General features: G+C 42.8%; 1 protein-coding gene across 15 annotated transcripts in view; it reads left to right on the top strand.

The window, feature by feature from the left end:
* Nucleotides 1-9,544, top strand: part of mical2a (microtubule associated monooxygenase, calponin and LIM domain containing 2a) — a 46,017-nt gene extending 36,473 nt beyond the window's left edge. For 2 of the 15 annotated variants that reach the window (XM_014175310.2, XM_045708210.1), the window contains 3 exons: nucleotides 5,724-5,901; nucleotides 6,218-6,294; nucleotides 6,390-8,046. In XM_014175310.2, coding sequence (XP_014030785.1) covers nucleotides 5,724-5,901; nucleotides 6,218-6,294; nucleotides 6,390-6,782 — 648 coding nt within the window. In that variant the 3' untranslated portion in view covers nucleotides 6,783-8,046. Of the gene's footprint in view, nucleotides 1-74; nucleotides 429-1,274; nucleotides 1,383-2,605; nucleotides 2,768-3,038; nucleotides 3,213-3,630; nucleotides 3,784-3,970; nucleotides 4,049-4,286; nucleotides 4,380-5,267; nucleotides 5,397-5,723; nucleotides 5,902-6,217; nucleotides 6,295-6,389; nucleotides 8,047-8,292; nucleotides 8,354-9,326 lie in introns of those variants that run through there. The other 13 variants (XM_014175302.2, XM_014175297.2, XM_014175303.2 and 10 more) reach the window with 13 other exon arrangements.
* Nucleotides 9,545-15,599: the final 6,055 nt, after the last annotated feature.

The raw sequence follows: 15,599 nt of genomic DNA, 5'->3' as shown, positions 1-15,599 counted from the left end.
GTTTTTTCATCAAGCTCACCCTGATTTGATGGAGAGCCATAGAACTGCAGCTCACATGTGCTGTGTGTTTCCAGTTTCCGTCTGCAACCTGTGCCAAATATGCAGCTGAGTGCATTGCTCGACCCCCACCACAGCCTCCTCCCAAACCCAAGCTCTCTCCCCAGCTCCAAGCCCAGCTTCAGTCTCAGCACCAGCCCCAACCCCAGTTCAAGCCCCAACCGAAGCTCCAACCCCCATCCATCCCAAATCCCACACTCAGGAAGGTCAGACAGGCTGATCAGACATGTGCTCAGACGCAACCCCAGATGCAGCCTCAAAAGCCAGAGAGCACAGAGTACCCTGGCTACTCTCCCTCCTGCCACTCAGCAGTCCTAGCCATGTCTAGAATGCTCCAACGCCTTCAGGAAGTGGAGGAAAAGATCACCCAGGTGACCTATTCCCCTCTCCTTTCCTCTCCTTTCCTCTCCTTTCCTTTCCTCTCCTTTCCTTTCCATCTGTCTGTTTCTCTTTGTCTGCTCTGTCTTTTTCTATTGTTACTGCCTCCTACTGTGTGATCATATAAGACATCCTTTTTAGGAAAAGGCTGAATATGAATGTTGAGATAATCATCGTGATTATACATTTAGCATTGTATAGCACATAGTCAGCTGGTGAAGTCAACCCCTAATCATCCACACTGACCACAATGGCAAGAACAGACCCACATCCCTGGCAGAGACAAAGAGGCACAGAGGCTGCTGACTGGCAAGTTTAGCCAGTGGGCTGCCCTTGTGGCCTTGTTCTGTGCCAGGCCTGTGTGTCTGTCTGTCTCTGTCTGGGTCTCAGTCTGGGTCTCTGTCTGGGTCTCAGTCTGGGTCTCTGTCTGGGTCTCAGTCTGCTGTTCCAGGAGCACAGGTATAAGAGTGGAGTCATCTCTGCTGGTGTGTCAAATTAGTGTTATAAACACTGCCACTCTACTCCACACAGCAACACTATTGTTCCCCACCATCCAATAAACAATGGGAAAGCAGGACCAAAGTCCACTTATCATGCTTGATCAATACCTTTGACATTTTAGTCATTTGGCAGACGCTCTTATCCAGAGCGATTTACAATAATGAGTGCATACATTTCCTACTTTTTTTTCTCCGTACATTATAACGGATTTGGGAGTTTATAATTACTATTCAGACTCATTCATCAGACAGGGAGTATGTGGTACTGTGTTGCGGGTGCAGCTTTCTCTTTCTGATGCCTGTTCTTTGTCTCTGTGTCTCATGGTATGTGTCCTGCAGAAGAAAGCTCAGACCCAGAATGCTAGAGAGTTTCACAATAAAAGTATCAAGGAGAAAGCGGTCCACCTGAGAGCACTGTTCTCTGGGGATGTGACCTCTACGTCCCAGGTGACTATCTGACCCCTGTACTCTGACCCCTCACCTCTCCCGTCCCTCAGTGTGTTTGTCGTGTTGCACGCTCAGTCTTGTTTGGCATTACTGTTGCTGCACAGAGTTCATATAATCCTCCCTGTGTTGAAATTCAACATCCATCATCTCCAGAAGCATTACCTTTTTGGCGATGTCTTCATCAGCTGCTCAGAGTCTATAGCAACAGAACACAGCCAGCGCAGGTGATTTCATGTTATTGTAGGACACAGTGTTCTGTTATACAGATGTCGGATCTTAATTTGAGACAGTTTGCTAAAACAGGAAAATAATCCTGCAGCAACAGGAAATTTGAATTATTATGTGGATTATAATTAATGGCCATTGTTTTGTTTTTTTGTGTTGATACATTTTTCGTTAGGGCAAAGAAAGTCTGACATTTTAAAGTGGAAATTACAAACTTTAGAAACCTTTTTAAACCTTGAATACATTACAAGTTTGCATTTCCTGCTGTGCAAGAAAATTCTCAGCAACAAAATAGTGATCAAATTAAGATCCTACATCTGTAATTTATATCGTCCTTCACTGTCTGTCAATATATGCCTGTTTACGTTGTGGGTTTCAACAAGGCTTTCTTAAAACAATATAACGCCCTGTGAAAACACATCAGGCAATTCGTTGTTTAAGCAGAAATCATCGTGATTGTATACTCCCACTGAGACAGACCTGCAGAAGAGAGCTCAGGCTGAAAACTAGGTAGCCTCCTCTCTCAGCTCTGTCTGTGATGGCAATTCACCTACTCTGTGTGCTCAGAGACTCAGAGGGTTTCAGCATGGACACTGTTGAAAGGTTGCACTGGGTTCTCTGTGCTTCACTGGAAGAGGCTGCAGTCATCAAGCAAGGTGTTTAGTGCTGGAGTAGTCATCATACTGCAATTTCCATTACAGGAAAAGGTATTTCCATGGTATTTTATCATCAAAAAAGATACTGCTCACCTTCTTTAAATGAGTTTCCATCTCAGTGGAAACCAGGGTAAGCTGTTGTGTTGAGGCTCAGCAGGTTGGGGTTTAGTTAATACTATGATAGGATAGTGCCACGGAATACCTTTGCTTAAAGCCTATCCCCCTGTGCACGCCAGTTCTCATTGTAACTTATATCTAATTACTAACACTCAAAGCTCTCCTTTAACAATCCTCTCCCTCTTTTTTCATTTGCAAATCTCCTCTGTCCCATTCCTCACCTAGCCTGATTCTGATAAACAGGCCATTCCCTCAGAGTCTGATCCCATCCTCCCTAACCCCAGTCCAGAAGTCACCTCATTACACCTTTACCCAGAAATCACCCTTTCTACCTTCTCACCTCCTCATCGCTATTCCTCGTTCTCATCCTGTCTGCCCCAACCTCAGGTAAAGAATAACCACATCCATGTCTGTCTCACTGTCTTGTATGTGTCCCTATCACTGTGTGTCATGCTACAACCTTTGTGATCATTCAACATTTATCATGAAGAAATACACATTTTATCTATATCACTCTGAGTTTCCATTTCAATGGAATGCAGTGTCATGGAATACCAGGCGCTTGAGGCCCAAACCACTAAGCATGCAAACTCTAATTTAACTCCCATCTGATGCTCATAATATCTTCCTCTCTTTGACTTTTCCATTCCCACACTAGTCTGGATCTGCTGGACAAGGTCAGACCATTCCCTCACCTCACATCCTCCCTGCTCCCCGTCCTAAAATCTCTTCATCACTACTTTGTCCAGAAATCACCCTTTCTACATTTTCAACCCCTCATACATATTCTCCATCCTCCTCTTCCTCCTCTTCCTGTCTACTTCAACATCAGGTATAAATAACCACATGGATGTCTGTGTTTCAGCATGTCAAATCAAATCAGATTATATTTGTCACATGCGCAGAATACAACAGGTGTAGACCTTACAGTGAAATGCTTGCTGTGTCCCTATCGTTGTGTGTCATGCTAAAACCTCTGTGATCATTCAATATTCATCATGCAGAGATATTGCATGTCTTTAATCTATAGCACTATAGCTGAGTTGACGTCAAAATGGAATGTAGTGTTCTTGAGTTGAGACTAAGCAGGTTGGGGCTTGGTCAATAGGACGGTAGAGTGCCATGGAATACCAGGTACTGTAGGCCATCAAACTGAGCATGCCAACTATCATTTAACCTATCTGATTCTCAAAGTCTCTCTTTTAAAAGTCCTCTCCCTCTTTGACTTTCCATTCCCATTCCCACCCTAGCCTGGATCTGCTGAACAGACCATTCCCTCTCCTCCCATCCTCCCTGCTCCCACTCCTAAAGTCACTTCCCTTCTTTGTCCAGAAATCACCCTTTCTACCTTCTCACTCCCTCAAACCATTTTTTCATCCTCATCCATTCTACTCCAACTCAAGGTGAAAACAAGCACATCCATTTCTCACCATCTGTCTGTCATGATGAAACCCATATCCCCTAATGGCAGAGCAAACATTATGCTAGTATTTTGATGCACTAACCTATCCCTTATCTGTCACTGAACTGTTCAACTAAGTTTTCTTCTCTGTTTCCTCTAATTCCTTCATTCTTCATGGAAAACCAAAGACCAGTCAATCTGGGGCACTAGATATGCAGCTTTGTAAGAAAGAAACGCTAAGAGATCCCTTGAATGAGTCACATGTGGTGAGTGCCTCTTGTGTGCCTCCAAACCATAGCACTATTTATGGCCACATCATTTCTATATGCAGAGCCTGCTGCCTCAGAGAAACACAAAATGAAGGGCTGTCTGTTTGATTTTAAACATGATGTAATCTGGTTAATTATATATATTTTAGAAGTATATATTTGTTTAACTTCTAATCTCATTTGAATGTAACTTACAGTTGTAGTTATTAACATCACAGTCATGTTGCTGTTTCAGTGTCACAGCAGTGGCTCCACATATGTATCCCAACAACAACGCACTGCAATACTCCAACCAAAGCCAGAACCTGGTTTTAATAACGTCAAACAGGTATTTTGCCCCCAGCGCCACATGCCTGCTAAAGTAACTTGTACTATCCTCTAAATCACAAAGGACACGTGTAGACACAAAGGTCTTGCATGCAAGAAGCATTTGAGATGTTTTTTAGCAATCCTGGGGCCTCTCATGCTAAGGTTGAATATATTTTTGTGGTGCTGCACTTTGTGGGTTAGACTGCCCCTCCCTGTCCACAGATTTCTGATCATTTTGAGCCAGCGCCGTGCAGTCAGTGCAATCTGAAGCATCCAGACAGGCTCACTAGCTAACCATAATGAGAAAACATTCCCTCCTCTTCTGTGGCCATACTTTTGAGCTGAGACTCTTATTTTGATGAAAGAACTTTACTAATTTCCCCAACAGCGGCCTTAGTCAGAGAACAAAGTAGTCAAAACTATCTATCTATCTATCTATCTATCTATCTATCTATCTATCTATCTATCTATCTATCTATCTATCTATCTATCTATCTATCTATCTATCTATCTATCTATCTATCTATCTATCTATCTATCTATCTATCTATCTATCTATCTATCTATCTATCTATCTATCTATCTATCTATCTGTCTGTCTGTCTGTCTGTCTGTCTGTCTGTCTCTCTGTCTGTCTGTCTGTCTGTCTGTCTGTCTGTCTGTCTGTCTGTCTGTCTGTCTGTCTGTCTGTCTGTCTGTCTGTCTGTCTGTCTGTCTGTCTGTCTGTCTGTCTGTCTGTCTGTCTGTCTGTCTGTCTGTCTGTCTGTCTGTCTGTCTGTCTGTCTATACGATGTGGACTATCACTTTTGCTTTCATCATTCTGACCTTTATTCTTACTCTCTTTCTCTCTTCCTCCCTCTCGTCCTCCCTGTCTTCCTCCTGTCTTTTCCTCCTTGCTGCATGTCAGCGGACGGTGGGGAAGGTGTCTCTGGCTATAGCAGCCAGGGCTGAGACGCTGGTCACCCTCTATGAGACTGACCACAGGCCTAAAGCCTCCTCCCCCTGTTCACCCCCAGCCTCTGCGCCTCTGTCTCCGGTAAGCATGTCTGGCTGAGCATGCAGCCACTCAGACTGTACCAGCCTTGAACAACAGCCCTTATCTAGGTGAAGAACATAGACTATGTCCCAGGCCCTGGCTCTGAGTCAGATGAAGAGAGATTGTGTAAAATAAGGATTGGGATGAATATTCTTTGCAGGACTCTATGACTCATTATGCTTTGTGAACTAAAGGCCAAACTCGGCCATAAGGCCTTTTAGGGTCAAAGTTGTGGAATCTGACACAAGTGCATCACTCCCTCATTATCGTCATTTTCTGGGCTGACAACGTTTGTAGCACTGTCTGCCTCTCTGTTCTGTTTCCCAGGGTTCCTTGCGGAGGGAGTTCCCCGGGTCTGGTGACAAGTGTCACTCCTGTCAGAAGCGCGTGTACGTGGTGGAGAGGATCAGTGCTGAGGGACTTTATTTCCACAGGGAGTGCTTTTGCTGTGACACCTGTGGCTCCGTCCTGCGCCAGGGAGGCCATGCTTTCGACTCTGAGCAGGGTATGTGTTTCCCATCACTAAGGTTTAGATGTTCGCTTACTGTCAATCAATCAATCTATCAAATCAGCAGTTGTAACAAAGTGCTATACAGATACCAAGCCTAAAATCCCAAAGAGCAAGCAATGCAGATGTAGTGGCACGGTGGCTAGGAAAAACTCCCTAGAAAGGCAGGAGCCTAGGAAGAAACCTAGAGAGGAACCAGGCAAGAAACCAGGCTCTGAGGGGTGGCCAGTCCTCTTCTGTCTGTGCCGGGTAGAGATAATGAACTGTTTATTTGCCAATTTTTCTAAATCCTCCTTTGATCATGTTCAATTAGGCAAGTTATACTGCAAGCTGCACTTCACACACCGTAAAAATGGAATGAACCATCGGAGGACATTCAATTCACATCTGGTAATTGTTCTGGATCATTCAATCATCCACTTGCCATTGTCATTTTGATGTTAATTTGTGGGACATCTTTGTGACTAAATGGGTCTCTCCCTCAGGGTCAGAATGGAGCCGAGGTTCAGGAGGGACCAGGGAGACAGACTCCCGACTGTGACACAACAGAAGGCCTGCAGAGCCAGTCACCAGGTACCTTCAGCTCCCGCCTGAGGAAGAGCCTGAGCTGGCCCCTGAGTGTGACCCGGGCTGTGTGTGACTCCCCCCGCCTCCTGTCTCGCTGGGTGCATGGTACGGCCCATGCTGTGGGCCTCCACTTTAGAGCCAATGCGCAGGACTATGTCTTCCTGTATGAGCTGCTGAGCCTGGGAGTGCCCCTGCTGTTCATGCTCCAGGAGGTGCTGCTGCAGATGTACTCTGAAACCGGGCCTGTCTCCCAGTCCATCCAGCCCCTACTGCTGTGGCTGGAGGAACACCTAGGCCACAGGCTCATGTAGAGGCCCACCAGGGAGGGAAGCCTAATCCTAACCCTATCCCTAACCCTCGTGCAATAGGGTCTGAAGCCTGGCCGAACATTAACTGGCGTAGCTTGCATTTGTGACATGTCATATGATGGCAAGCTACCATTTGACCATGTGTACAAGCACCTTCTTAATATTTTCTCACAGAATATGTAGCTGTGAGTGCATTAGATCTAGTCCTACACCAACCAAAGAACAAATGACATTTCCCAAGCAGTAGCTTGGTTTGTGATACGTGTGATGTTTTCATGAACATTACATTTTTCTTTATGATGAGGGGTAATGTGCTGTACATGGTTTCATGGTGGTCTAAATCATTTACGGTATGTGGTTGATATGACTGCTGAAATCATCCAATCTATATTGCTCTAGAGTTGAGTCTTTCAACAACTGGCTGTCAACATTGAGCCAGTTAATACATGGCTTAACTCAGGTTATGACAGAGTTTTTGTGTGGAAAAAGTAATCTAATTGAAAAGACTGACTTGAAGCACTTTAACTTGGGGAGCTGCCTTGACCTGTGGCTGATGCCTGATGAATGGTGTGGGAGTTAATGGCTGCCTAATGGCTGTCCAGGCCTTGGATAATGACTAGTGCTGACGCTGCACGTTTACTAAACCCTGCTGAACTCACAGGTCGGGGTCGGGGGCCAATGTGGATCTGTGCTCGACAAGGTTTTCTCATCTTTTTTTCAATTTCAATATGTTTTTATTGTAAGATCTCGTATGACACCATGACCGTAGTGTACTTTCGCTACACATTATAATAACTTTTATTGCTTTATTTTATGGCCCAGTGCCTCCAGTATTTTTGTGCATTGTCCGTTGTACTTAAAAAGGGGAAGAGGCTTCATGGCCATGGGCTTCGGTTTACTACCCCAGTTCATGGACTGTTTAATGCTTACTCATTGCTGCCACCTGTTGGTGAAACAGATGCAAGGCCAAATTCAATTTACTGTATGATGAGGTGGAATAAGAGACAATCTTCTAAAGAGTTGTTGTATGTTTGTAATAGAGGAGGTTTTTCTTCATTTTTGTTATTTTGTACAGGTCTATTTCACTTCAATATGTTTTTCATAATGTTAAGAATATTGCTGAAAGGAATTGTTCAGAAGGACTGAATCTGACATGATAACACAGGCTATGTTTGAATGCTGTGGTGTGTATGTGCTTGCCACTAATCTCACTGTTAATAACCATGTTAAGTATGATAGCAGGATCTCAGCTTTACTACCAATACAAATTCCAAAGATACAGTTGGTGCACTTTAAAAATGAGAAGTGTTTTCAGCCCTAACCAGAAGTTACATCATTCATGCAGTACACTGTACAGTGCTAAATTGCATGTTGTTGAACAGCACAATCTCATGTTATCTAACAATTACAATGTTTCTATGCATTTTAACTGGATTTCATCCTTCCTCTGATTTTTGTCTATTCTAACCTACTATATTTCCTTCCTTTCATTTCTATTCTTGTTCACTTGAAGTCTATTTTCAACTTTCTGATGATGAGCCTCCTGATTGGTTAGGAGACATGCCGTTCTGAAGGTGATCACCTGCATGGTCACATGGTTTTGTGAATAATGTTTTGGAGTGGATGCTTTGTTAGATTAGTCCCAGTTACTGTCAGCATTTCCACACACAAGTAAAAAATGCTTCTAACCCCTGTGTTTGAGCTACAGACAGCAGTTTTTAGCATTGGATTTTTCTATTTTGTCTGCATCAGGCGATATTAGATCCCAAAAACGGTTCTTCTCACAAAAATGTCTAATCTACAAACTATTATGACCGTACTATGAAAGGCTGAGACTCTCACAAACACGTACATGTAATCTGGTCTGCTCTATAACGCTCATAAGCCAATCAAGAGTTGTTAGGAGGTAAGGTGTTCTTCTTCGTAGATCATAGGAAATCTCAGGACATAGTGTCTATAAACTCACATAGTTGCTGTCACAAACTCCATAGTCCACACAGTTGTCACTGACTAGTTGGATATTCATTTCCCACTAAGCAAACCATTTTCGAATTTACAATTGTAATTATTATAAATTCATTTTTAAATCAGCTTTTTTGGGGGCTGGACCTTGTTTTTTTTATTGACCTTTGTCAATAAAACTCATGAATGCAACTGTTTATGTCAAATGTTATGTTCTACTTGTAGCCCTGGTTGTCCTGAAAATAAAATGGTAAAACACTTCAATGTGAGGCTAAATATGTGGGAATCCCGGGAACCTATGAAGTTATTAAACTACTCATGTCTGTGTCCTGCACACCCAGCAGGACCATAACTACAGCACACACTTGTTATAGGTTGAAACACATCATAATACCATGATGTTCAAAGTCACACCTTCTAAGAGACTGTCTTTTCAGTGTCTGCATGCATAACAAGGAAACTGTGGTGTTTGGACTGCTTTGGTCTTCCCAAGTGCATGTTGAAAGATTGACAGACAGCTTTCTGTCATGTAAAGGCATGCCACTTTTTCTCCCATCTTTTGCCATCTTTCTTTCTCTCTTCCAGAAGCTGTCACCCAGGATAACTTTTTCTTGACCCACACAAACAAAGGGAATGAATCTCCCAACAGGTTCATAACTCATGTTGTCTTAAATGAATACATTGAATAATGTTTTATGGGACTTCAAATGCAGCCTGCTTTTCTCATGGAGATTCTGTGTTGCTTTATGTATGACCTAAAGCAACAAATGTAAATACATTACCTGATTGATTTGTCATCTTGATCCAGTTTACTGTCATTCTTTCATAATATCACAATGTTGTTCTCCCCATGGTTTGATATGGCACATAGAATAGTACAAATAGGTCAATGAGTCAAGCCGTTCAGCATGACGTAGTATACAGGCTCAATATTCAAAGTAAACCCTAAACATGAACTCCTCTTTAAGAGCATGTCTCCTATATTTAGTCTACTTACCATGTCTAGTCTCCTAAATTAAAATGTATGATTGGATGGGTTAAGTTCCTCTGTCCCATTCTCAGTGCTGACAACGCCCCAGACGGACATGTTCCTGGAGCTCTTTCTGGATCCGTGAGAGCCAGAAAGGATTCTTTGGTGATGATGTCACAGGGGACATGTCAAACCATACAACTCTCTCCCCAGCCAGCCCACTGTAGTCCTGCCAGATATGGCTCATGGTTCTCACAGGAGGGAGTCAGTTCTCTTCCTCCATATGCGTCTCATCTCTCATCATACCTGGTTAAGATGTTTTATTGTCACATACAGTACACAGGATAGGTGCAGTGAAATGTGTTGTGTTACAGGGTCAGTCAGTCATAGTAGTACGCAAGCAAATTAGGGTTAAGTGCCTTGCTCAAGGGCACTTCGACAGACTTTTCACCTTGTCGGCTCGGGTATACGAACCAGAGACTTTCGCTTACTGGCCCAACGCTCTAACCTCTACGCTACATGCCACACCACTAGAATACCTTTTTTTTAAGCATCTACTTTAGAATTTGAAGTGTTTTTTTTTTATTGTGTGTACTGTTTATAAAGAATACAATTATTTCAAAGGAAACATACAATCAATGTATTATACCTGCTGCCAAAGCATGTGTCCTTGGCTGTATTATCATCAGTATCCAATACCTTCCATTAGCTTTGCTTTTAAGGGGAAAGCTTGATTTAATGTAATCCCAACAGAGGTACATACTATTGAAGCACTCTTTTTTCTAGTATCATCCACTTGTCCCTTCAACCTATCACCATGGAAACCAAAAAAACCTTCAGCCAACAATTTTGCAAGCCCTGATGATGCTGCTTGTAAAAATGTCTGTTTCCCTGAGTCCTCAGAGCCTCTCACACAAACATTAGAGGGAGATGTTCTAAACCAAACTTCAACTTTAAGCATACTGTTGACCTGGTACATCTGCTAGACCGAGGCTGGATGGGCCTGGACATTTTGTTCAGAAACGTTGCATCACACAGTGTGACGGACCAATGGTGTGTGTGCTGTGATGTAATCAAAGCTACTGGGGTCAGCAGGTTATGCCTCACTCCCTCCTCCAGTACAGCAGAGATCAGGGAGAAGCTGAGGAAATGTGACCCCTAAAAACATTGAAAGGTCTACAGAAGGCCACGTGATCCTTGAATAAATAATAATGGAGGTTTGTAAAAGCAATGTATTCAGTGAGATAAAACATGACACATACAGGTATGTGTCTCTTTGGTGTTGTATAAAAGTAGATATTTTATTTTATTAATCTGCTGCCTTCAGAACATTCAACCCTTAGCATAGATTTGAGATTGTCAATTGAGAAATGCCAACCGTTTTACCTCAGCCATTGGAGCTATCAAGTCAAGGGTGAATGTGCATAGCTGACATTATTTAGTAATTGAGTGATCAACAGGACAGAATATAATACATGTTTTGTAAAAAATGAAAAAAACTGTTTATGCAAGCGGGATCCCGGGGCAAGCTTCAATTTTTTAAGTGGCATTTGAGCTATTTAATGTCTCCAGAAATTACAGAACAATTACTTGCAAAGGGAAATTACACTCAACTGAAGTGGCACACTCTCTTGACAGTCAATTAGAGTTGACTGCCTTGACATGGCATTTTCTATTCAGCAGCCGTGCTTTGTAAATCACTGCCTTATAGTAATATGCAACTGGTTAAGTTAAGGGACTGAGAACTGTTTTTCCTATCTGACCTGGATGAGACTAACTTTGAGCCTCTGATGCCACCCACTGGCGGAATCACTGTTTCCAATAACAGTGGGATATGGCTCCACTTTCTACTCTGACTCACACCTTCCCCTCAGCCTGATCCCTGATCTATGTCACTGTCCCAGGAGAGGGAGGCTGATGAGACATTAATATATAGTGCCTGTATGTGCGTGCATGTGTGTTTGCCTGTGTCTCTCACTCTCCCCTACTTTGTCTCTCCTCTGCCACTATACTGCATGTCTGCCTCTGTCTGTGAAGGTCTCCCTCTCTTGTCTCCACCTTTTCCTTTTCCTGTTGTACCTCTTGCCCCTTCCTTCCTCTTCTGTCATCACCCGTTGCTGTGCAGCTCTGCTACGTAATAGCAATACCCTCTGGACTCCAGTTCTCACAGTAACTATTGTGATCTCAATTCTGGGAAAATAAACTAAATGGGTCAAATGAGGTTATCTAAGTTATTAACTGATCACTTATGAGTCATTTACGGGTTGGCAACTACCATCTACTACAGCTCATAACAGTGTAATTGAATGATTCTATCCTACTGATTCTATTTCATGTCCTCTAACATGTAATTGGAACAGGTAACCACTAGAAAGCACTGTTGTTTAGAAAGAGGCTCATATCAAGAGATCATGGAAATGACCCAAAAATGCCTCTATGTAATCGTCTAATATGTGGGTTCAGGCATTGGCCAGCGTAAACATGTTTAAAAGAACCAAGGCCTACAGCATACCAATAGAATCTGAACACTTTCTTTCTCTTTCTCTCTCCAACTTTCTCACTTGTTCAGCTCACTGAACCAGTTAAACCATCAGCTTCAGGCAGGTTTATGTTGGTATCACAATATGCATGGTGGCTGATTTGATATCTCTCCTATCAGACCATACTGGCTGCTCCATGCTTAATGTCATTTACAACAGGATGAAATCTTGCCTGAATAATCGTATTGCTCAAGGGAGGGTCTGTTTGATCCCCAGTGTTCGGCTCCCATTATATGGCTCACCTCTCTATTGTAAGATAAGGCAGCTTGGTGACAAACAGGCCAAGTTTTACAGGACAGACTGCATTATCTTCCCAATGGAAAGGTTAAGGTGCTCTGAATACCATGACCATCAGTCACATCTCAATCTGACAAACAATGTGACCGTGTGCCAACCTGTCAGATCCAACATGTGACCAATACTGACACAGATTCTAATGAAATCTATCAGTTGAAGGAAATTAAAAAGTTCAGTTTCTATTTTGGGAACTTGCTGAATAGCTAGCTATCAGTTGTGATAACCACTTCTATTAATTTGTTTCATACATTTTGTATAACCACACCTCTTGACGTCAGTTATTTAACATGGAACAGATGCCTGGGCAAGTGGAGGTACCAGATGCTATATAATACAGTACCTAAGGGTTATCTGCCTATTAACTGGCTAGTGATATTAAATTAAATTACCAGCTGAGAACAAATCATGCAAAGTCATTTAGACTCGGCACACACTCCTTGCTTACGTAATTGAAGAGAACAGAGATGCAGTTTAAAAGCATTTAGCCCAACCAAACTGCACAGATGATCTCTTTGGCATTGGATTACTTGTCTGTCACGGACACAGCATTTAATGCCTGGAGATAAAATTGGTGAGAGCTGGGGTTAATTGAGACCAGTTATGAAGGGCAAGTCAAGTATCACAGTGATAACTCAAGTCTGTTTTGATGTGTGCACATGTGTTCGTGTGTGTCACCGCTGCATCTGAGGAGCCCTCTGCCTGTGAACCTGACAGTCCTTAACCTGGTCACCGTTCTGAAATAACAGCAGTGCATCAGTCGAGATGCAGGTTGTTAATTCAGTACGTTATGATCAGCGTGTTCTGGGAGTCCACCTGCGAGCCGCACTCATGACCTAAGGTCTCAGATGAGACAGTAATTCATGGTGTAGGGTGCATGGCCCTGGATGGTGGATAGAGGTGGGACTCCAGTGAGAGGAAAGGGAGGGTTTTATAGTTGTGTTCTTTGTTATTCTTTGTGTCTGTGGAGATGACCACAGCGGGGAGTTTAGGAGGCACAGAGGAGGCCGGATGCTGAGGTCGAGGGGATGTGGAGGTATAAGGAGGAGGGCTGTGGGCTCATGCCTCCCACTCCTCTTTAACGTGCTCCTCATGCCTCACACCACAGCAGGATCCTTCAGCACGGGGGAAAATCTAACAGAGCTGACACGGCCATGGGGGGAACACATGCACTCACAAATAATCATACAAGCCCTATCAAAGATCTCTCTCATTAATTGTATCTAGTCTAAAGAGTTACATTCCCACCTCCGCATGTGATCAACACAACAGAAGCTGCAGGGACATGTTGAATGTGATTTCAGAAACGTTTCTCTAACAGCAGAGCAAAGACCGATACGAGGTTTCAGTCACGCAAAATATGTGAAGTGGCCCTGCTCTTACCCCTCACTGTCTTTCACAGAACTGAGTATGGCACAGCAAGGGGCATTGGTAGAATGCTGGTGTAAAATGGAATCCACCGCAGAGGTCACTGTTCGTTGTTGTATCTGCCTGTCCTCTCTGCTCATCCCCGTGGACTGCAATGTGACTGTGGATTGACCCTGAGAGCATTTCATATTTTCATGTAAATGCCCTTATCTTAAATGGAGAAAAAAAACTGTCGTTCACACAGGTTATATAATAACAATGATTAGCATTAAAAAAGAATAGCAATCTGAGGCTGAAATTGCAATGAAATTACAGAAGCTGTGAGCGGCAATGAAAATAGAACGCTGTGGAGAGGATAAATAAATACAATTCACAATTTCATTTTCTTAGCACTTTCCAAATCATTCCCTTAAATGAAACAAGACAAATGTTCCCATCGGCAAAAAACACATTGTTACAGTAAATGTATCTCAGAAGAGTAATATCTACATGTGTTAATTATAAACCATGTTTCAGGAGAAATACTGTATGTAGGACTCTATTCCTTTTGCTGTATGACTCCTGATGGCAGAAGAAAAATCTATAAGTTAGTAAGCATGCTCTTAGTCATATCAGTTGAGTGCTAATACGAGTCAATTTGATTATGTAATTCTTAAAGCCTGCCTTAAAACAAGCTTCTATGAGCATATCTGTCCATCTCTTGTCATATGACAGAACGTCAGTCTAGTGAGAAATGCATTTGAAAGCTTGGTCAGATGGGTCAAACTCAATGTTAGAGCTCTTGGGTGAAGTGGCCCCAGACGTCCTGACCAGAGGGGCTCCTCACTGTCTGCACCAGGGCCATGCCACAGATAGTCCAACAGTACTGCATGGGAAATGTCTCCTCTAATGACAGCCCAGGGCAAGGCCAGGGCCATTGTGCATTTTGTTTACATGGCGTTGTTCACATAATTGTATCAGAGAGGGCAAAAGGGCTGCACTGGCTGCACAATAGGCCTTTTGTTAACCCAACGTTTTTCATAAAACTAGACAGCAAGAGTATGTTACTACTAACGTAAAAACAACACACAAAAATGTATTTATTATCATCTGCATATTTGATTACATCCCAAGATGTTGGAGGTAAATAATGTGGCAGAAATGTGTAGGCTTGTGTTGTCAAGTAGAGGCTTGAATGTCATTGCTTTACTAACAGCTCCCACTTGCCTGGTCAGCTGTGCTAGCTAGACCAAGTTCACCAGATCATTAGCAGAACGAGGTAAATAAGCGATCATGTATTGATCTGGCTTAACACTGATTGAGTCCGCTGCCTTGTCTTACCCATTCTCCCCCACTAAGGATGGGGGTTCCTTGAACAAGTTTATTACACTCCATGTTAGGACTGCAGAACAAGTGTGCTGTATATCATTGGTGATATTTCCTATATTGGCCTTGTTCTAGAAACATGGAAACTCATGTTTACCAAAAGTAAAATAAAACTGACGGAGAATTATATTGCTGAAAGTAATTAAATCTGGATAGCGGAAAATACGTTTGATAATTTCGTTGGACTTAATTTTCCTATGAATAGAATCGAAAACCCTCTGATTATTTTATATTATCGGCTCATGCTTCACTATACCGTTATTCCTCATAGCTGGCCATAGGCTACCTTATTTTTCCATATCCATAAAAAGTGGGTGGGAA

Source organism: Salmo salar, chromosome ssa26, assembly GCF_905237065.1.
Source record: "Salmo salar chromosome ssa26, Ssal_v3.1, whole genome shotgun sequence".
Taxonomy (NCBI): domain Eukaryota; kingdom Metazoa; phylum Chordata; class Actinopteri; order Salmoniformes; family Salmonidae; genus Salmo; species Salmo salar.
The sequence above is the reverse complement of the archived record's forward strand: the minus strand, read 5'-3'. Positions and strand labels throughout refer to the sequence as shown.